Source organism: Natator depressus, chromosome 14 (genome assembly GCF_965152275.1).
Source record: "Natator depressus isolate rNatDep1 chromosome 14, rNatDep2.hap1, whole genome shotgun sequence".
Classification (NCBI taxonomy): domain Eukaryota; kingdom Metazoa; phylum Chordata; order Testudines; family Cheloniidae; genus Natator; species Natator depressus.
Window position 1 is genome coordinate 1,299,535 of NC_134247.1, and position 21,559 is coordinate 1,321,093.

At 63.6% G+C, this 21,559-nt stretch overlaps 1 protein-coding gene across 4 annotated transcripts; it reads right to left on the reverse strand.

Annotated features, from left to right (window-relative positions):
* Positions 1 to 521: 521 nt before the first annotated feature.
* Positions 522 to 20,716, reverse strand: USP36 (ubiquitin specific peptidase 36). Of its 4 annotated transcripts, none has more exons than XM_074970823.1 (20): positions 20,586 to 20,651; positions 16,364 to 16,661; positions 15,118 to 15,423; positions 14,522 to 14,743; positions 12,837 to 12,947; positions 12,333 to 12,435; positions 11,291 to 11,358; positions 10,702 to 10,772; positions 10,124 to 10,206; positions 9,667 to 9,778; positions 9,187 to 9,327; positions 8,748 to 8,848; positions 8,256 to 8,394; positions 6,053 to 6,715; positions 5,186 to 5,316; positions 3,933 to 4,415; positions 3,332 to 3,537; positions 2,608 to 2,763; positions 2,154 to 2,269; positions 522 to 1,918 (listed from the first exon to the last, which is right to left on the reverse strand). In XM_074970823.1, exons 3-20 carry the CDS (start codon positions 15,368 to 15,370, stop codon positions 1,787 to 1,789), a joined length of 3,291 nt encoding a protein of 1,096 aa, XP_074826924.1. In that variant the 5' UTR covers positions 15,371 to 15,423; positions 16,364 to 16,661; positions 20,586 to 20,651; the 3' UTR covers positions 522 to 1,786. The 4 variants fall into 4 exon arrangements, 3 of the variants coding, with proteins under 3 accessions (XP_074826924.1, XP_074826923.1, XP_074826922.1); XM_074970822.1 differs by having other exon boundaries at positions 524 to 1,918; positions 3,332 to 3,540; positions 16,364 to 16,520; positions 20,586 to 20,716; XM_074970821.1 differs by having other exon boundaries at positions 524 to 1,918; positions 3,332 to 3,540.
* Positions 20,717 to 21,559: the final 843 nt, after the last annotated feature.

The following is a 21,559-nucleotide window of genomic DNA, read 5'->3' on the forward strand; positions in this document are numbered from 1 at the left end:
GGGACGGAGTCTCACGCTGGCTTTTCTCCCCTTGACTAAGTTGAAAATTTAAATAAATGCAAATCCTAGCTGTAACGGCCATTAAACAGGCTTTGATATATGTACACATCTGAGATAATGAAATGATTTGCAGCCATTAACCCCTTCACCTGGCCTGTCTGGCTGACAGCAGGATGCAAAAGGTTAACAGGTATTTAGAAGATAATGCATGACAGCTCTCAGGCTCCCAGGGAGCAGGGGGGAGAGCAGGGCCCTGCCCGTGGAAGACCTGGAGAACATTCTTTTCCTGGGACTCGCACAGCAGGGAGGTTTGGCAGAGGGGCAGTGGTGCAGGGAATGCAGTTAAGAGGTACTAGGCAGACATGGACATGCAGCAGCAGATGGGTGGAGGCAGCCTCTCCACTGAAGCAGCAGTGCCCCAGGAGATCTTCCCACAGCCCCCACAACAGCCATTAGCCCAGCAGAGACTCCCCCCCCCGCCCCCATCTGCTCCTGGCCCAGCAGCATCCCCTCCCCCGAGAGCAGGGACCACACCCTCAGCGAGACAAACCGGGACACTACCGGGGGAAGCCAGACGGAGTGAAGTCAAGGCAGGCTGGCGTGCTGGGGGCTAGAAGCTCAGGCCAACAGCTGATCTCTGTGCAGGGATGCATACAGCTGGACCAAGCTGTGGCAGGGGATGGCCCCCTTCTCCCACTCTGGCAGCAGCCTGGTTCTGCTGGGGCCATGTCCCCAGCTAGACAGAGGGAACCCAGGACAGGAGGCCAAGCTGGACGGGGGTGATGCTCACCCATGAGAGCAGTTGGTTGAGCTGAAGGAGGCCTGTATGAGCCCATTACTCCCTCTGCCCAGGGACCCAGGCAGGAGCAGCTCAAGGGAGGGCGGGGTGGAGAGGAGATGGGGGGGTACAGAAAACTGCCCTAGGCAGCAGCCTCAGAGCCCCATGAGCAGGGCTGATGTTTGCAAGGCAGAGCAGTGCCAGCTGCCAGCCCCAGCCCAGGAGCCACGTGTGCACCTGGCTGTACAGGCCCCAGCTGAGACCGGGGCGCAGCAGTGACAAAGCGCCATTGACAGGCACTTCCCTGCCCAGAAACACCGGGCTGGACGCAATCCCAGCACCATGCTGCAGTCCTGGGGCCAGTGCAGCAGGGGAATAGCTGCCCCATTAGACAGCGTGTGACAGCAGCATGGTCACAAGGCTCCCCAGGCAAAGGGAGGAGCACGGCTGGGCAGAAGGCAGGCTGCTGGCCAGCCCCAGTGCCAGAAGCAGGGGAGTGGAGGAGTCACCCAGGGGCTGTGGCAATCAGGAGCAGGGTATGCTCTGCATCTCAGCCTTGGCTATGGGACATGTCCTAAGGGGCCCTTCCTCAGCTACCTGCCGGGGGCGAAGGCATCAGCGCCCCCATGATGCTCCTTGGCACTGGCCATGGCGGAACGAGGGGGACTTAAAGCACGTGAACCAGCCAACTTAGCTACACTCCAGCAGCATCAGCTCCGGCGAGTCTCAACCGTCCCCAACATCCAAGAACCAGCCCCTGTTCCATGGAGCCCCACTCCTGTTCCATGGGGCAGGTGCCCCTGCTCCCACCCTGCACAAGAGGCCGAACGCCAGCGGGGCCCAGGCCTGTCGCACACCATGGCCCTCAGCCTGGCTCCGGAGATGATGCAGCAGGGCGAGTCAGCTGGGAGGGGACGAGTCAACACTAGCACCGCAGGGTCCGGCCACTCTGCCCCCGGCCCACAAACGCCAGGACTGAACGGCAAGCTCCAGTGGGGCCCCCCGGCCTCAGAGCCGGTAGCTCAGGCTGGCCACCTTGGCGGGGTGAGTCACAGACCAGAAGTTGCGCCTGCTCTGCAGTTTCTGGAAGGCATTGAGGTGTCTCCTCCGGTCCCGCTTGAACTTTTTACTCTTCTTCACCTGGACGAGAGCAGAGCCCACAGCAGAGTGAAGGGAAGGGCTCCAGGTCAGACCTGGCTGCGCACACCACCCCCATCCGGGCTGGCTCCTAGAGGGAGCATGCCGGGACAGGAGGCAGAAGCCCAAGGAAGGGATCAGGTCCTGAGACCAAGTCCAATCACTCCCTCCCCCAACAGGATCAGGGCCCCGGCCACGAGCCGCACAGTTCCGCTAGGGCCAGTGCCCAGCTCCTCACCTTGCCACTGTCGAAGTCCTCGTCCCAGTCGTCTGTGACTCTCGCACTCCGGGCCCACGCCACGTCCTGAAGGGCGTCCTGGCTAACGGCAGAGATCTCGCCCTCCCACGTCAGCACTGCAAAGCAGAGCTGCCCATCAGCGACCGCAGGCCGCACCAGTGCACAGCGCCAGCCTGCTCGACCCACCAGCGCCTCTTGGCTGAGCTGGGGCCTGTGGACAGGGAGTTCCAGTGACCACCTGGAGGGCTTTGCTGGCCTCAGTGCAAGACACATCCCCTGCCCCGCCTCTGGCTGCATGGACCAGCCTCCAGAGGGTTCTTTGCAGCGCCAAGTGCGAAGGCTCAGGCCCCGTAGCGCAGCGGGGCCATACCGTTCCCCTGCAGTCTTAGCCCGGTGCACTCTGCACCGGGACTCCCCCCTGCGCACGGCCACCAGCCTAGTGCAGGGACATTACCTTGCTTCCCATACGCTTTATCAGAGGAATTCCTGAGCAACTCCTGCACCACGCTGGCCGCCTCCTGGCTCTGCCATGCTGTCCCAGTGCCCCGCCCCTTCTCCGGGCTGCGGGTGGAGCCATCTCTGACCTGGCTGTCCCAGACGCACACTGCCACTGTGGAGACCAGGGAGGGGTGAGCATGCAGACGCAGCTCACCTTGAGCCACACTGTGGGACCCGTGTCCTGAGCCACCTCTTGTTCTGAAAGGGTGAGTCCGTGGCCGGAGCGCTAAGCCGGCCCAGCCAGCCCAGGCTCTGCAGGGCCCTGGCCTCGCACAGCTGGCAGAGAGGAAATCTTCATCTTACGGGCAGAGTCAGGCCCCCTGGAGATCCCCCCCGCCTGACCCACACACACACCCTGTGCCTGGCTGGCTGTATCAGCTTTCCCCTCCCCGAAGTCACCACCCGACAGCCCAGAACTGAGGGGCACGGTCATCTCCCCAGCGACGGGCACAGGATGCAGCCAACAAGAGCCCTAGCAGCTGGAGTTTCTGGGTGTGATCAGTAGCCTAGAACTGGGGCCTGTGGGGCAGGCGGGATGGGCAGAAGCTGAATGGTTTTTCTGGGGGCAGAGGGAGAGCAGCCCAGCGCCCCCCTCCATCTGCCAAAGGCACTGCTATGAGCCAGGCACCGGCTAGGAGAGCACACGCCCAGCCCAGGACACACCTGTGCAGCAGCAGTACCTGGAGTGCTGACTCTGGTGTGGAGCCCATTCACAGCTGCCTGCTCAGAGCTGGGCTTGGAGGCCGGGCTGCTGGGGCTCTCCCTCCGCTTGCACTTCTGATGCTCGATCTCGCCATCGTCCACCTCCAAACCTTGCTGCTGCTTCGCACTGCGGAGCTCTCCTGCCCCAGACGCCAGGGTCGCAGCCTCGCCCTTCCCGGAGCAGCTGCTGTGAATTTAGACCCAGGCTCAGACTGGCGCCAGGGAGGCGGCAGGAGTCGTCATTATGCAACAGCCTCACTCCAGGCCCAAGAGAGGAGCCTGCCCAGGATCTCTGGCTTGCCCTGCACTGGAGCCACACCTGACCCCTCCTGAGGGTCCAGGAGCCCCTAACGTCAGAGCTCCTGCCACAGGCTAGCAGCTGCCCACAGGGCTCTCCTGCCAGGCAGCGCCAAGGGGCAGGGAAGGGGTCAACTGGCTTCAGTGGGCCAGGACCCAGGCTGGGTTCACTGCAGAGAGATAAAGGGCTCAGGGGCACGGTCCCTAGCCCAGCAATACAGCCAGCACAGGCCCACGCTCCACAGCTCCTGCAAGGCCAGGGTCTGCCCCCCACCCCCTCACCTGCCCAAGGGAGATGTGCCGGGGCTGTGATCTTCCTCCAGCTGCCGCAATCTCTTCCTCCTCCTCTTCCGGGGGGTGATGGGCCCAGTGCCCATGTGGCAGCTGGAGCCTACGGCTCGGTGCCTGCGCTCCCACTCCAGGTCCGCACGGCCCAGCCCCTCTCTCTTCCCGCTGCCTGACTTCCTGGCCGCAGCCTCCTCACGCTCACCCTCCTCCAGGTACCGCCTCTTCCGGGGGGGGCTGGCGAGCCCAGCCCCCTCGCCACTAGCACCTGCTGGGCCCAGGCCACGGGGGACGCTCTCCACCTCAAGATGCTGCTTTCGTCTCTTTTTGGAGGAGCTGGGCAGGGCCTGGCTGGCCTCCTTCTCCCTGCCTGGGTGTGAAGGGTGGGTGGGCTGGCTGCTGACCAGGAGCTGAGAGTTTGGGCTGGGGCTGCAGGCAGGCCTCTGAGGAAGTGGTGATTTGGGAGCAGATGAGAGCACCCTAAGGGGAGAGAGACAGACAGACAGACATGCTAACATGGCCTGGGGGCCTGTCCAGAGGGCAACTCCTCCCCCAGCCCGGGAGTCTCAGCTCTCAGCTGTGAGCAGTCGCAAAGAGACCCCTGCCTCAGCAAGCCAGCAGCTCAGCAGACAGGTGGAAGAGGTGGCTAGTACGAGACAGCACAGCCGGGGACCCCAGGAGGGAAGAGGCCATTCAAGGCAGATACGTCAAAGCACGTGAACGTGGGTCCGTGGGGCACAAGCAGAATGCCAGGGCGGCCGGCACCAGCTGACAGCGGATTGAACATTTCACAGGGCCTAGAGCACCCAGCAAAGCAGGTGCAGCACGGCTGGTGTGGCAGGAGGGCCCATGCCTCCAGGGAGCGGGAGCAGCCGCCACGCTGCCCAGCATGCGTGGGATCCCTGTGGCTCTGCCAGAGACACCTAACAGCCCACAGGCCCAGCAGCGCATGGCCCCCAGACACTGACTTCTGCCCAGCCTCTGGACACCGGCTTCCCCAGGCTCCTAGACCAGGGAAAGCCCTGCACTGGCCAGACCCGCTCTGGTCCACGTGCCCATGCCCACGCCTGTCAGAGGAGGGGTTAGGGAGCAGACCCAGCCCTGCAATTCAGAGGCGCTGCACTGCCTTGGGCAGACGCGTTCCCTTGACAGCCACCTTGCAGAGTCCCCCAGTGGAGCAGACGAGGATCCCACTCACCACAGGGGGAGGGAGGCTCTGGGGACGCTGCTGGGGCGTCTGCGTGGCTTACCTGGACTTTCCGAGAGGCCAGGGAGAGGTGGAGGCAGGGTGGGTGATGCTCGTGGGGGAGGTGTGGTCGGCAAAGGCTGGGCGGGGTGGCGCGTGGCGGTCACTTCCGCTCGCCCTCCGCGGGGTGCTGCCCTGCAGTTATCGACATAAATAAAAACTTGGTGGTCTAAAGAGACGTTTCCATGAGCCAAGAGGGGAAAACAAAAAGGGGAGCCCAGAGAAGGGGAGGGGGACGGACACAGACAGGGGGGAGCGGGGGATGGGAGAAGAAGAATCAGAAAAGTGTTCTCAGTTAGAAACACAAAGGAAGCGAGGAAGGAAGGAAATTTAAACCGAAATCCTAACACAAGCTGTGGGCTGAGCCCAGCACTGGCACAGAGCCCTAGCGGGAGCCTGGCCCTGCAGAGCGAAGGGTTCCCAGGAGCCACTGGAGAGCGGGCAGCGCAGCGCATGCTCCCAGCTGCAGCATCCTCCCATGGCACCACCAGCTCCAACCAGCCCAGAAGGCATGATCGGTAGTGGGCCTGGTTGGTCCCTGGGGAGGGCTGAGGAGGCCCCCACCACAGGGCGATGTCATGGCAAGTCACGTGGGACTGACAGCCCACCCAGGAACTGCTCCCTTCCGCTTCTCGCCCAGGGGAAAAGCCCATCACATGTGGATCCGGTAGCCCTGGGGGCAGGTGGGTAAGTGACATTGTGCCCTCCAGGCTGCCCAATAAGCCCGAGGCCCAAACAGGCCCACACCCCAGCAGCAATCCCCCATATGAGCTGGTGGGGAGGGATTTTCCTGCAACCCCTGGGCCCAGACCTCATGCCCACAGGGAGCGGGCATGACTAGCGTGGCTCTCAAATACAACCCCAGACCCACCTTCTTAGCAGAAAGGGCCAGCTTCTTGGCAGGCGGGGGCGACATGGTGCTGCTCACATCCAGGGTGGCACCAGCCAGCAGCAGGGATTTTAATTTCGCCACCTGGGGGTCCTCCGAGCCAGGCAGCTTGGCCTCCTGCTCTGAGGACGCAGCTGGACCGTACTCTGTTTCCTGAGAGGCGCAGAAGCCGTTGGCTCCGCTCTTAGCCTGCGGGGGTCCCTTGGCCAAGCGCGCTGGGCTGGAAGAGCTGCTGCTGCAGGAGTCCTTCCTCCGCGGCTCAGTGCCCTCCCCGCTGCCTCTGGGCTCTTGGCTGGGTGCAGCTGGCTCCACCTGGGGCTTGGGCGAGGTGGGTGATGGAGACTCCTTGCTCTCCCAGGAGCTCTGCTTGGGGACCTCGGCTTTGGCCCTGCTCACTTCACTGGTGTCACAGAAGCCCTGGGACACAGCAAGTGGCTTCTTGGGCCTCCTGGCCAGCTCATCCGAGAACGCAGCTGCCATGTGCATGGCTCTGGCAGCCAGTCTGGGCGAGGGGAACCCAGCAGGGGGCTTAGCCTGAGCGGTCCCATTCTGCAGCTTGGGCCCGGCCCCAAACACACCCCGGGCCACAGGGATCCCGGCCTCTTCCGCTGCCTGGAGCTTCTTCCCGGGCGCCCCGTCTGGTCTCTAGGCAAAGCCAGAGGAGTCAAGTTAGGGGGTGATTCAGGGAGCCGTGAGCTAAGTCCTGCTCCAGAGCATAGTTGGCTGCAGGATACGGCCAGCCCTAGCCCACACCGCAGGCGAGGAGGCGTGTTACACCTTGACACCCCAATATTCACCACTGTCATCTAATTAGGATATGTCTTATACAACGTATGTCTTGTGAGGTATCATTCTAAAAGTCTTCATCTGCTAGACAGTAAGAGCGCACACCACCCAATGAAAGATCGTCGTATGTGACTTATGAAGTTTGGCTAAGTATGTTACACTGAAACATGTCCTGACGTTGAAAACACCCCCAAGAAGCCTTTCAGGTACAACAGTAAAAAGACCAAACAATATTAATGGCTCATTGAGGAAACGCGCACAAGGATCACCCCAGGAACTGCGTGCAACAGAAACCTCTCAGAGGTAGCACTACACAAGGGGAACTGTTTGACTCCGGTCACAGCAAAGGAGCTTTCCAGCAAGTGGGAAGAAGATATAAAAGGGGGACAATGACATCATAAGGGGACCTCACTCTCCCTACAGCAACACACCTGAAAACACCTGAGGGGCCAGGACTGAACTGTGGGAAGTGATGGTCCCAGGCTATAAGGATCTATAGTCTGCGTATGAAAACCTGGAAAAGCCAAGGCAACTTGTGCCTTAAGAATCTGCCAGCCTGTTTATCACTTAGGTAAGATATAAATTAGCAAATTCTCACCTTATCTAGTGTATTAAGCTCAGTTTGCAGTTTTTGTTTATTTACTAAGGTAATCTGCTTTGATCTGTTTGCTATCTCTGATAGGCACTTAAAATTTACCTTTTGTAGGTAAACTTATTTCTTCTTTATAACAAAATCCAGTTTCTGCAATTCATATTGGGGGGTGGAGGGGCAGGGGGGCAAGAAGCTGTGCACATCTCTCTCCACATTGAGGAAGAAGGTGAATTTTTATGAGCTTGTGCTGTGCAGATTTCAATACAGTATTATTTTGGGTTTATCTCCCAAAAGGGGTGTGCCTGTGGGTGCTGGGGGAGTCCTCTCACATAGAGCTGACTTCAGTCTGTGTCTGCAGCTGGGTGTGGCCCTACGTGTGTGTGTGTGTGCGCGCGCGCTGCAAGAGGCCAGAGAGCCTAATTCAGCAAAACAGGGAGAGGGAATCCAGGCTGGTGGAGCAGGAGAGGCTCAGTGAAACCCCAGTACGTCAGGTGGCATCCCGGATGGAGGGGTCCAACCCGTCACAGCATGTTCTGGGCTGTGCAGGCCCCCCCACTGCCCTCTGTCACGTGCCAAGACACATTCCCCTAGGTCGAGCAAGGAACCTCGGAGGAGCATGTGCCGCTCACTCAAGTGGTTTCACCCAGGCAGAGGCCATGAACATCCCTGCATGCCAGCAGCATCCTAGGCCCTATGGCAGCGAGTCAGAGCCCTCTCCCCTGAGCCAGGACCCCTCTCCCACTCAGCAGCAGGGACAGCTGCAGCCCCATGCTTCGGGAGTCTCTGGCACAAGACCTGGACACTTACCTTGCCAGCCAGTGGCGAGGAGAGCAGCCCATTGGCTACGGTTTTCTTGATCTGGTCAGAGACTACGCCGGCTCGGCCAGGCAGGGCAGAGGCAGTCTTGGCAATGGGCCCCTCAGGGCTCTTCCTAGAGCTTGGGATTCTGGCCAAGGAGAGAGAAATACGTGGAGTCAGAGGAGGCAGGGGATTGGTGGCTTGGGACCAGGGGAAATGCTGAGGAAACAGGTGCCATGGGGGAGGGGGCTTGGTGCAGGGCCACGTGTCCATCAGGAGCCATCACAGAACCACAGCCAGAGCCCTCAATCCCAGCCAAGGCCTGAAGGAGCCCTGGGGACAGGCCAGCAGCCACATGCCAGCCCAGCTGGAGCTGCTGAACCATCCCTGCTAGACGCACGTCTTTAGCCCTCCCAGGGAAGCAACTCTTGGAGCGGGAAGCCGGGGATCCCTGGGGCCAGAGGGGGAACAGCTGCCCGCAGCAGACGGCGACTCGCATACCTTAAGTAGAACAGCACATAGGCCTGCTGGTTGAGGACGACCTTGATGTTGCTGGAGTGGACGAGGGAGTCGTTCATCTGGTACCACTGCCCATTACTGGCCTGGGGGAGGGGAGTGCAATAGATAGTGGCAGAGACCCCGCTCAAAGCCAGGAAAGGCTGGAGCGTCTGGGGGTGCCGGGAATCCCTCCCCTTGCCTCTGCTCTGGCAGGTCTGGGGCAGCGCTCCCCAGCACTGCTTCCCAGAAACCCAGAGCAGGGAATGCCCCAGTACCTCAGAGGCCGGGACATGGTTAGGGACAGAGCGCGGCAGGCTGCCCACGGCAGCAGCAGGGAGCTGGAGCGAGACAGCACCCACCATCCAGCAGGGCCACCCAGGTGCCCACTCAGGGCACCACCCCAGGACGGCTCTGGAGTGACTCCCCTGGGAGGGGGCCTCACCTTCACGTAGCAGTAGTAGTGCCCCGCATGGCAGCTGTACCCCGAATGCACCAGCACTGCATACAAGCCATACATGACCGGGTCGCCATTGCTCTGAGACATGTAGGGACGAACGTTCAGGAACTCTGGGTACCCCACATCCTGCAAGGAGAGACCGGCATCAGGGAACCCGCCCGCGGGACTTGTCCAGCTCAGGAGACAGATCTCTGGCCTAGGGTGCCCATGCTGCTTTGGAGTCCCCTTGGTGGGAGGGGGCCACCAGCATCAGCTCCCCAAGACCCATTACAGGAGTCACCCGCCGCCTGCACGGCGCAAGCACCCCACAATGCAACAGGGGGTGCCCCGAAGTGGTCAGGAGGGCCGCAGGCCAGGGTTGAAGTGCAGGGGCAGAGGTCTGGCTAGGAGGCCCGGCACTACGCCCCATGCCAGCCACGCCCTCTCCAGCCCTGCTCCCCGGGACATCCCCGCGCAGGCACCCACCTTGGTGATTTTACCTCCGCTGAAGTTGGCGAAGCGCTTGAGGGACAGCGTGAGGACGTTGGAGGCACGGTGGATGGTGAAGCGCTTTGTGGCAGGCACCTTCCTCTTGCATCTGCACAGAAGAGAGGGGTGAGCTTGCATCGTCATGCCACTCCTGCCCCCAGGCAGGGCATCCCTTTGCTCAGCAAGGAGGGCTGGGACCCCTCCCGTGCACTGGCGGGCAAGGAGTCAAGGAACAGGGGGAGTGAACCGATGCCCCTGGAGCCCTGCTGCTGCACATGGCGCTGCGCAGCCAGGCCTCACACCTGATCTGAGCTCAGTCTGGGCTGGCATCAGGAGCCAAGCCCCCCCAGGCAGAGTGGAGAGGAGAGAGGCCGTCGTACCACGCTGCAGCGCAGCCCCCGGGAGCTCGCTCCCCGCCCGCAGCCAGCAGGCCCCAGCATGGGCAGCAACTCACTTGCCACACATGTAGGCGTTCTCCCCGCTCAGCATGTCTGGTCTCACAAACAGCTCCAGCGCTCGCACTATGTTTGCGGCTTGCTGCAACGACAACGGGGAGTTAGAGGGCAGAGTTCATGCCCCCCGAGGAACGAATGCCCCCCAGCACCACGGGGCCCTGCAGCTAGCAGATTCCTTGGGGCACTAGTCTGGGTCCAAGGCCAGAGAGGGTGAGCGTGTCACCCCGCAGCCACTCAGGCTGACTGCCCCCCAGCACACAAGGGGACCGCTTGCACAGGCGCTAACTGGGAGTCCAGTGGCAACATACCTTCACCCCCCCTGGGAGGAGGTTGGTGGGGGTCGCCATGGGACTGCACCCAGCCAATGGCTCATGGTCAGAATTCAGCGTGACTGGCGTTCTCGGCCCAAGCCCAGAATAGCAGGCAGACTGCCCAGCTACAGGGGGGAGCTACACCCCCGCACTATTCCTCCATGCTGGGCCGACTCGTCCCCCACAAGCAGCCTCACTGAACCCGGCTCCACCTCTACCCAGGCCTTCATGTGCCCCGTTCCCCCCGCCGGCGAGGGCGCCTGTACCCGGATCTCCAAAGCCACGTCCAGGTAGGGGTCGTAGGTATCCGAGACGCTCTTGCACACCGAACACTTCACTGCAAGGAAAGCAGAGAGCAATGATCCAACTGTACCAGAGGGTGGAAGCCAGGAACGGTTGACACCCAGACCTGGCACCACCACACGTCCCTGAGGGCCTTCTCCCCACCCTGGATCTGGGCCCAGGGAGGAAGCAGCAGGACACCAGAGCCAGGCTCTCTGCTAACTCCCTCTGCCCAACCAGAAGCAGGAAGCAGCAGCACTGTCCGTGCAAGTGCTGGAAGCAGAGTGGCTGGAGTTGGGTGGCCTTGAACCAGGCAGTGCTGCGGACACATCTGCACCCTCGCTGGGCGTCAGGGAGCCCTCAGAGCCAGCCTGGCCAGGAGCTTTCTGTGCGGCTCAGGCCCCACACGCACAGGAACCAGCAGCCTGGGGGAGATAATGTGTAATATTTCCCCACTGCAGCACCTTGGGCTGGGGTCCCAAGGAAATCGAACAGGCTCTTGAGAGGAAGCTGCCAGGGAGGCTCAGGTCTCTCTGGGCCCCAAGGACAAGGTGCCCCACAACCTGCACTCACCACGGGACCGCAGGTAACCACCAAAGATCTGATGAACCAGAGTTGTAGCCTGAGTCTGACGATCCAACCTACGAGACAAGCAGCTGGTCTTGCACAGTTCCCTCCACTACGCCCCCTTCCCTCTGAGCCAGGCTTCCCGGGCCGCAGCCCCCACAAGCAGGATCCAGGCTGGGAGGCCTCGCTACCGACGCTGCCGAGTCTGCTGGACTCAGCAACAGCAGGGACAGCTCAGACACCTCTGTGTTAGTGCAACAAGGTGCTGGGGATGCAGGAGCCACATCCAGTCCCCTCAAAACTGCATAGGACAGGCCTACATCACAGCCCTGAGCCACCTGCCCACAGGGCTTCCCCCAAGCATGATGCAGCTTGGTGCACCAGCCCCACTCCAGGCAGATAGCATGGGGACAGGCACCTCGAGAGACTGACGCCGGCCTTGGGTCCTGCAAATGCACCTTTCGCTTTTCCAGGACAATCAGTGTGTGGTGAGGTCAGCTGCGCGGTACTGGTGAAAATGGCCGTGGAGACGTACCTCCAGGAAGGGACTGGAAAGAATGGGCGGTGGGGGCAGGGGAGGGGTCTGAAACCAGGACCCAGCTCAGTGACTGTGCCTGGATTCGCTCGCCACCAACAGGGACTCCACATCCATGACCTGCCCCCAGTGTGCCAAGGGACACCTGCCCGCCGGGCCCACTGAACAAGGAAGGAGGCAGTGGCAGGCAGGCACCCTCCAGCCCAGAGGCCTGAAGGCTGTGGAGCTGCCGAGTTCCAAGGCGCCTGGGGAGGAGCGTCTGGATCCTGGGGCTCCAAGGCACGGCGGGGCTGGCACACCAGAACGCTTCTCCCCAGCGGCCAGGTGCGGCTGCGCCGCGGGCAGCACAGCATGCCCCGTGTTGCACTGTGCTTGCCCCGTACGGTCCCCAGCTGCTCCTGCTCTCTCAGAGCACAGGGATTGGGCTTTCATTGCCTGGCTGAGGGGACAAACCCCCTCCTTCAGTCCAGGGGCAAAGGGGTAAATCTGGGGCTCCGCACAGACACCACCTACTTGGTGTAGCCGTTCAGGCAGGCCTTCTGCATGGCATCGATGGTGTAGCGCAGAAACTCGTGCGCATCCTCCTGGCTGCCAAAGCGGAAGTGCCGAGCGATCTCTGCAAGAGGGGAGAGAAACGAGTCAGCCAGCTGCCTAGCCCTCGGCCCCTGAGCACAGGACAGGGACAGCGAAACGATCCCTCCTTCAAACAGGAATGCTGCCACTTGGAGGCCAGACCATCAGTCCAGTTAAGCTAGCACCTGGCTCTTACTGTCCCCAGGGCTGCAGATGAAGGGGCACCGCGGCCAAGGGCACAGTCACGGGGCTGGGCTAGTGACCCACATGCCCGGTACAGAGCCATGTTGCTTTAGTGAGTCCCTGCAAGGAGACAGCGAGAGATGCAGGCCTTGGGCTCAAGCAGAGAAAGCCTCCCAAGTGCACTCATCACCTCTCCCAGCAGCACCAGGTGAAGGGAGGCCCCTCGCTGCCTGGAGTGGAAGGCAGGGCTCGTGTTCTTACTTTTGAGATCTCTGATGAAGGACACCGGCTTGATTGCATTGCCGCTGTTGGCAAAAGCTTGGATCATGTGATTCTGCATAATGCACATCATGCAAAAGCCTCCTTGGGGACCTGCAGCAGAGTGGGGAGGAGAGAAAGGGGGTCAGGCACAGATATCACTGCAGAAGCCACACGGCTCTCTGCAATTCAAGTGAGCGAAGGCAGAACCTGCATGGCACCCGCTCCTCTAACAGGCAGAGCCCGGGGCACCAAGCCCTAGCTGCAGGTTTCCAGCCTCACCTGCACGGCCACAGAGCGCCCACGGGCAACTGGGCAGCGTTTGGGTGGCCAGCACTCACGACGGAGGCCATTATACCGAAAGCAGGGGCTGCCAGCCTTCTGCTTTCACCGCAGAGTTAACTTAGGTGACTGGCATATGCGCCTAGCCTGGGTGAGCTGCCACACTGCGAAGCCCCACCCAAGTTACTGGCACTGTGCTTGCCTGTGAGAGTCCCTAGAACTTCTGGTGACATAGCCATGAGTTCTGTGCTCCACTATGCAGAACCACGCTAAGAGTCTTCCCTAGTGAGTTGTGGGAGAACTTGTCTATCCTGCCAGGAACATGGGGTAGGCACTGGGGGCCCATCAGCACTCAACTAACTTGGCTTGCATCCTTCCGGCAAAGCGAGCCAGTTATCACGCAGCTCTCCGGCTCTAGCTGATTGCCCCAGACACCCCAGCTAGCCCAGGTGTGAGGTCCTTGGGTCAGGGGCCTGAGGAAGAGCCAGGCTAACTCTGCAGTGAGGACATGCCGTCAGAGCCATCAAGACCCCTCCATCCACATTAACAAGTGACCATAACCATGGCATCTCTTCAGATCAGCTGCTTCTTGCAGGGTCGAGGCTCATGGCAATGGCCACCTCCACCTGGGCAGCATGGTCCCTTCCAAACACTCCACACACAGCACCCCCCAAAAGCCAGCGATACAGAGCACTGTGCTCCAGCCTCAGCGCCCTCCCCGCTTCTGCCAAGGGTGCCTGCAGTCACTCCACAGCCCGCAGAGACGGGAACAGGCACTGCTGCTAAGCACTGCTCTGCGGAACCCCGGCAGGTCACATGGCGCTATCTCTCCTTGTTCCCCACTGCGGCTATCAGCCCACCGGTCTGTCCACCGTAACAAGACAGACTGGCAATGCAGCTGGAACCGAGGAAGAGCCTGGCAGCGAGAGAGGATCTTCCCAGAGAGGAGCAGATGGCAGAACAGCACATGCCAGGCAAGAGGGGGGAACAGACAGAGGGGAAAGGAAAGGAAGGCTCCCAGAAACCATGGCAGTGGGCACAATGTAAGAACGTAGATGGGTAAAGCAGAGACAGGTCAGTTATACACCCCCTCACCCACAAGAAGAGCAGCTCAGTGGTTGGGCTGAATGCAGGAGGGGCTGAGTGATGGTGTTTGGCCTGTGTCATGCAGGAGCTCAGACCAGGTCCCTTCTGGGCTTGGGGAATTCACACACAAGACTCCTTCCCCAATCAGCACTTTCCGACGTAGGTGCCAGAGGCCAATGCGCAGGGAGATTCACCCAGAAAATGCCTGAGAACCCTGTTTCAGCCAGGCTTCTGCTTGCCGCACTACCCACTGAGCACCGCGGGGACACTCAGCTTAGCCGTACAGAGCCCCCGCGCCAGCTGGCCCTTCCCCCACTCACAGCTGCGGCTATGCTCCTTGGACAGCAGGTAGTTTGCCAGCGGCGGCGTGTAAGTCAGACATTGCACAGTGGAGTTCAGGAAGCAGGTGTTGCCCAGGTTGTGGAGTCCTGCTCCAACCCTGTACACCCGCTCCCATTTCATGGACAGGCGCTCCATGGGGAAGAGAACTTTCTGGGGAGCGGGGACGCCGTCCGCAGAGCCTCCCAAAGCATGGTCACTCCCTGCAAGAGAGAGAGGAGTCACTGAGACACAGAAAAGTCAGACTGACCTAGGTACGGCTCTCAGGCATGTGAAAACGTGACACCCTGAGTGCCCCGGCACAGACGGTAGTTAAATCGACAGAAGAATTCTTCCATCGACCTGGCTCCCGCCTCTCGGAAGGGTGGATTAATTTCAGCAATGGAAAAACCACTTCCAGTGCTGCAGGAAGCAGCTACACAATGGTGCTACAATGGCAGAGCTGCAGGGCCCAGCTACATCACTGCAGCCTCTGTAGCGTAGGCAAGGCCAGACATTAAAGGAAAGAGATCTCAACAGATTCAAACACAAACACTGGAACGAGGAGCAGCTCCCAACCCCAGAGCCCTCTACGTACCCTGCTTCCTGATCTGGGCCTCATCAGAGCTCTTCTGGCGACTGGCATTCTCTGTCTTGGGGTTCAGCAGAACGTACTTGCCCTTCAGGGTCTCCAGCTGGTAGGAGAAGCTCTTGCTTGCCGGTTCAAACTCTATCTTCTGCAGCAGGATCTTCTTGGCAGAAGACGCCAGGAGCTTGCCCAGCTCACCATCATCAGTGGAGTCCTTCCGGCCTGGCTTGAGAGCCTCCTTCAGCTTGTCCACTATCGGCATGGCGCATCACTGTGGGGGAGTGGACTCAGCTCACTAGCCAGGGAAGCGTCTCTCTGCAGAGGAGAGTTGGAAGGGAGACTGATGGGCAGGTTGGCCAGTCAGGAACTGCCACAGATCACAGAGACCTTTCCAGGCATGTGGTTTCAGCAGTGCTGTAACCCTGGCCTGCCCACCACCCAAAGCAACCCGAGAGCTCTCAGCACAGCAGTTAGAGCCACCTTCAGAGACTGTCAGAGGGCAGTGTGGCAGTGGGAATTAGTTTCATCTCCTGATCAGGTGCATCCACTGAGCTGGCTATGGGAAGGACCTCCTCAGCCTGCCCAGGAATGGCACATGGGCTCTAGGATGGCAGGGTTTAAATAATCAGGAAGAGCAAACAGATGTGTCATTTGTCCCATAAGCACTATGGCACTCCACACCCTGCTCCCAGACCACACGTGAGGGTCCCCTCCCTTTGTGCCACAAGGCTCATAAGAGCAGCCAGTAGCACCCCTTCACTCAGTGATGCAGGGTACTCCCTCCTCCTCACCCGGGACTAAGCACCCCACTGGTACAGGCTGCACAAGAGGAAACCGAACTTGTGCTCCTGTATGGCAGTGCAGAGCCCCTGCCGTGTGGTCCAAGGTGACCTACCCCCCAGGTCATGGGGCCCAAGGTCCCCACCACCACCACCACCTATCCACCCCCCAAACTGCAGGGCCCAAGGTTCCCTCCTTCCCCCTGCCCCCCCAGCCTCAGGGCCCAAGGTCCCCACCCCCAGGGCCACCCCCCAGCCAGGTGTCTGCTTTGAAAGCATTGGCCATTCTAGTCCCAGCTGGCATTTAATCAGAACCCCTGTCCCTCTGAGCAGCCCCACGCTCACAGCCCTGGCTGGCTGGGGCAGAGGGATGCTGCCGAGGTGGCTCAGCTGGACAATCCCCATAGAGCACGAAGAGCAGCTCCAGGGTCAATCGCTGCAGCGAGGTGTCACACATGGGAATGCGCAGTCCTTACCTGGAGAGTTTGGACTCAGCCAGCCCTCGCGGGAACATCGGCCCTGGCTGTCGAGCGCTCACGCTAGGAATGGGCAGCAGAGAGGAAGCCAGGTGGTGTCTCGTGCCCTTGAATTCAGAAGCCCTTCTCCAGCCGATAAGCCAGCGAGGACGCTGTGCTGGGTGCAGAGAACGCGAGCGACGATCAGCACCGCTGGAGCGGAGGGCTGAGGAGAGCTGTCTCCCTCCAGTACTCCCCCAGCCCCTTCCAGCAGCAAGCCATGCAAAGAGCAGGCGCTGGGGCAATCCCAGCCGGGCGCCTGAGGCAGGACAGGGAAGAGGAGTGAGGGGTGTGACTGGCAGCTCGGGGTGCCCACACATCAGCAGACAACTCCACCACCCACCCAGAGACACCCTGGCTCCATGCCCAGCCAGTCCTTGGGCTCCGCATCGAGGATGCCAGGGGTGACCCCAGACAGTGCGACTGATGGGTCTGCATCCAGGCCAGGCTCGGACTGCAGCCCCGGCGTGCCCCCTTTTTCTCCCCCCCCCACATCCCCGGCCTGCCCCCCTCTTCTTCCCTCCCCCCCCCCCCACAGCCGGCAGCCCCGGCCTGCCCCCCTCTTCTTCCCCCCCCCACAGCCCGCAGAGCCCTGGTCTGCCCCCCTTTTCTCCCCCCCCCACACAGCCCGCAGCCCCGGCCTGCCCCCCTCTTCTTCCCCCCCCCCCCACACACACAGCCCCGGCCTGCCCCCCTCTTCTTCCCCCCCCCCCCACACACACACACAGCCCCGGCCTGCCCCCCTCTTCTCCCCCCCCCCCCCCACACACAGCCCGCAGAGCCCTGGTCTGCCCCCCTTTTCTCCCCCCCCCCACACAGCCCGCAGCCCCGGCCTACCCCCCTCTTCTCCCCCCCCCACACACACAGCCCCGGCCTACCCCCATTTTCTCCCCCCCCCACACACAGCCCGCAGCCCCGGCCTACCCCCCTCTTCTCCCCCCCCCACACACACAGCCCCGGCCTACCCCCATTTTCTCCCCCCCACACACACAGCCCGCAGCCCCGGCCTGCCCCCCTCTTCTCCCCCCCCCCACACACACACACAGCCCCAGCCTGCCCCCCTCTTCTTCCCCCCCCCACACACACACAGCCCCGGCCTGCCCCCCTCTTCTTCCCCCCCCCACACACACACAGCCCCGACCTGCCCCCCTCTTCTTCCCCCCCCCCCACACACACACAGCCCCGGCCTGCCCCCCTCTTCTTCCCCCCCCCCCCCCACACACACACAGCCCCGGCCTGCCCCCCTCTTCTTCCCCCCCCCCCACACACACACAGCCCCGGCCTGCCCCCCTCTTCTTCCCCCCCCCCCCCCCACACACACAGCCCCGGCCTGCCCCCCTCTTCTTCCCCCCCCCCCCCACACACACACAGCCCCGGCCTGCCCCCCTCTTCTTCCCCCCCCCCCCCACACACACAGCCCCGGCCTGCCCCCCTCTTCTTCCCCCCCCCCCCCACACACACACAGCCCCGGCCTGCCCCCCTCTTCTTCCCCCCCCCCCACACACACACAGCCCCGGCCTGCCCCCCTCTTCTTCCCCCCCCCCCACACACACACAGCCCCGGCCTGCCCCCCTCTTCTTCCCCCCCCCCACACACACACAGCCCCGGCCTGCCCCCCTCTTCTTCCCCCCCCCCCACACACAGCCCCGGCCTGCCCCCCTCTTCTCCCCCCCCCCCACACACACAGCCCCGGCCTGCCCCCCTCTTCTTCCCCCCCCCCCCCCACACACACACACAGCCCCGGCCTGCCCCCCTCTTCTTCCCCCCCCCCCCACACACACAGCCCCGGCCTGCCCCCCTCTTCTTCCCCCCCCCCCACACACACACAGCCCCGGCCTGCCCCCCTCTTCTTCCCCCCCCCACACACAGCCCCGGCCTGCCCCCCTTTTCTCCCCCCCCCACACAGCCCGCAGCCCCGGCCTGCCCCCCTCTTCTTCCCCCCCCCACACACAGCCCCGGCCTGCCCCCCTCTTCTTCCCCCCCCCCCACACACACAGCCCCGGCCTGCCCCCCTCTTCTTCCCCCCCCCCACACACACACAGCCCGCCTGCCCCCATTTTCTCCCCCCCCCACACACAGCCCGCAGCCCCGGCCTACCCCCCTCTTCTCCCCCCCCCACACACACAGCCCCGGCCTACCCCCATTTTCTCCCCCCCCCACACACAGCCCGCAGCCCCGGCCTACCCCCCTCTTCTCCCCCCCCCCACACACACAGCCCCGGCCTACCCCCATTTTCTCCCCCCCCCACACACAGCCCGCAGCCCCGGCCTGCCCCCCTCTTCTCCCCCCCCCCACACACACACACAGCCCCAGCCTGCCCCCCTCTTCTTCCCCCCCCCACACACACACAGCCCCGGCCTGCCCCCCTCTTCTTCCCCCCCCCACACACACACAGCCCCGACCTGCCCCCCTCTTCTTCCCCCCCCCCCCACACACACACAGCCCCGGCCTGCCCCCCTCTTCTTCCCCCCCCCCCCCACACACACACAGCCCCGGCCTGCCCCCCTCTTCTTCCCCCCCCCCCACACACACACAGCCCCGGCCTGCCCCCCTCTTCTTCCCCCCCCCCCCCACACACACAGCCCCGGCCTGCCCCCCTCTTCTTCCCCCCCCCCCACACACACACAGCCCCGGCCTGCCCCCCTCTTCTTCCCCCCCCCCCCCACACACACAGCCCCGGCCTGCCCCCCTCTTCTTCCCCCCCCCCCCCCACACACACACAGCCCCGGCCTGCCCCCCTCTTCTTCCCCCCCCCCCACACACACACAGCCCCGGCCTGCCCCCCTCTTCTTCCCCCCCCCCCACACACACACAGCCCCGGCCTGCCCCCCTCTTCTTCCCCCCCCCCACACACACACAGCCCCGGCCTGCCCCCCTCTTCTTCCCCCCCCCCCACACACAGCCCCGGCCTGCCCCCCTCTTCTCCCCCCCCCCCACACACACAGCCCCGGCCTGCCCCCCTCTTCTTCCCCCCCCCCCCCACACACACACAGCCCCGGCCTGCCCCCCTCTTCTTCCCCCCCCCCCACACACACAGCCCCGGCCTGCCCCCCTCTTCTTCCCCCCCCCCCACACACACACAGCCCCGGCCTGCCCCCCTCTTCTTCCCCCCCCCCCCCACACACAGCCCCGGCCTGCCCCCCTTTTCTCCCCCCCCCACACAGCCCGCAGCCCCGGCCTGCCCCCCTCTTCTTCCCCCCCCCACACACAGCCCCGGCCTGCCCCCCTCTTCTTCCCCCCCCCACACACACACAGCCCCGGCCTGCCCCCCTCTTCTTCCCCCCCCACACACACACAGCCCCGGCCTGCCCCCCTCTTCTTCCCCCCCCCCCACACACACACAGCCCCGGCCTGCCCCCCTCTTCTTCCCCCCCCCCACACACACACAGCCCCGGCCTGCCCCCCTCTTCTTCCCCCCCCCCACACACACACAGCCCCGGCCTGCCCCCCTCTTCTTCCCCCCCCCCACACACACAGCCCCGGCCTGCCCCCCTCTTCTTCCCCCCCCCCCCCCACACACACACAGCCCCGGCCTGCCCCCCTCTTCTTCCCCCCCCCCACACACAGCCCCGGCCTGCCCCCTTTTCTCCCCCCCCCACACAGCCCGCAGCCCCGGCCTGCCCCCCTCTTCTTCCCCCCCCCACACACACACAGCCCCGGCCTGCCCCCCTCTTCTTCCCCCCCCCCACACACACAGCCCCGGCCTGCCCCCCTCTTCTTCCCCCCCCCCCACACACACACAGCCCCGGCCTGCCCCCCTCTTCTTCCCCCCCCCCACACACACACAGCCCCGGCCTGCCCCCCTCTTCTTCCCCCCCCCCCACACACACACAGCCCCGGCCTGCCCCCCTCTTCTTCCCCCCCCCCACACACACACAGCCCCGGCCTGCCCCCCTCTTCTTCCCCCCCCACACACACACAGCCCCGGCCTGCCCCCCTCTTCTTCCCCCCCACACACACACAGCCCCGGCCTGCCCCCCTCTTCTCCCCCCCCAGCCCGCAGCCCCGGCCTGCCCCTGCCCCCACCCCACCGAGCCCGCCGCCGCCGGGGCTGCGTCCACACGGCGGGCCCCAAGCCGGGCGCACCCCGCGGGGCAGGGACGCGCGTTGCCGGAGCGTTTCCCCCGCCGGGCCCCCCCGCGCGGCCCCGCGCCCTCCGGGCCCCCCCGCGCGGCCCCGCTACCTGCTCCGGCCTCCCGCACCATCCGGGCCCCTCCGGCCCGCCGCACACGTGTCCGCGCCTTAAAGGGGAGGCGCCTGCGAACGGCCGACACCAGGCCCCGCTCGCGCCCCGCCTCCCCCTTAAGGGGCGGGGACCGCGCAGGCCCCGCCCCGTGACGCGCGGGGCCGTCACCTCCTCCCGCCCCGCCCCGCGCGCCGCCGGCAGCCCCGCCCCGTGCGGGAGGATCCCGCGGCCCGGAGTCCCGCGGCAGGGAGTTCCGCAGGCCGCCCGGCGCGGTGCCCGGCGGAGGGAGCGGGAGTGGACGGGCCCCCGGCGGGCTGCGGCGGCCCTTTACCCTCGGCCCCGGGTCGGCTCTTCTCCCGCTGCTCCGCCCCCAGCCCGGCTCCCGGCACCAGCCCGCAGGCCCCTGCTCGGGCGCACAATTCCCGGGGCCGCGTTCCGGCCACCCCCCCCCCCCTTTTTTTTCTTTTGCTTGGGCAGGTGGCGCTTGGGGCGGGAAAACCCCTGGAGCTGACCCTGTCCGCACCCCGGCTCTGCAGCCTGCCCCGTGTCCTGGCTCCCTTCTGAGAGGGGCCCCCGCAGGCTGCGGCTGGAGCGTGGGCGCACCGTGGGTTTACAGAGAGGCCGTGGGATATGTTCTGTCTTATTCTCCATCCCTTTCTTAATGATCCCCAGCGTGCTCTTCGCTTCTTTGGCGGCCGCTGGCCACTGAGGGGACGTTTCCTGAGAACTATCCGCGGGGACGCCAAGATCTCGTTCTTGAGTGGTGACCACTAATTCAGACCCCACCGCTTTGTAGGGATACTGGGGATGATGTATTGCAATGTGCACTACTTTGCATTGATCAACATTGAATTTCATCCACCTTTTGTCGCCCAGGAACCCAGTTAAAGAGATCCCTTAGCAACTCTTTGCAGTCTGCTTTATGAATATGTTGAATAGCACTGGTCCAAGTAGAGATCCTTGGGAGACAC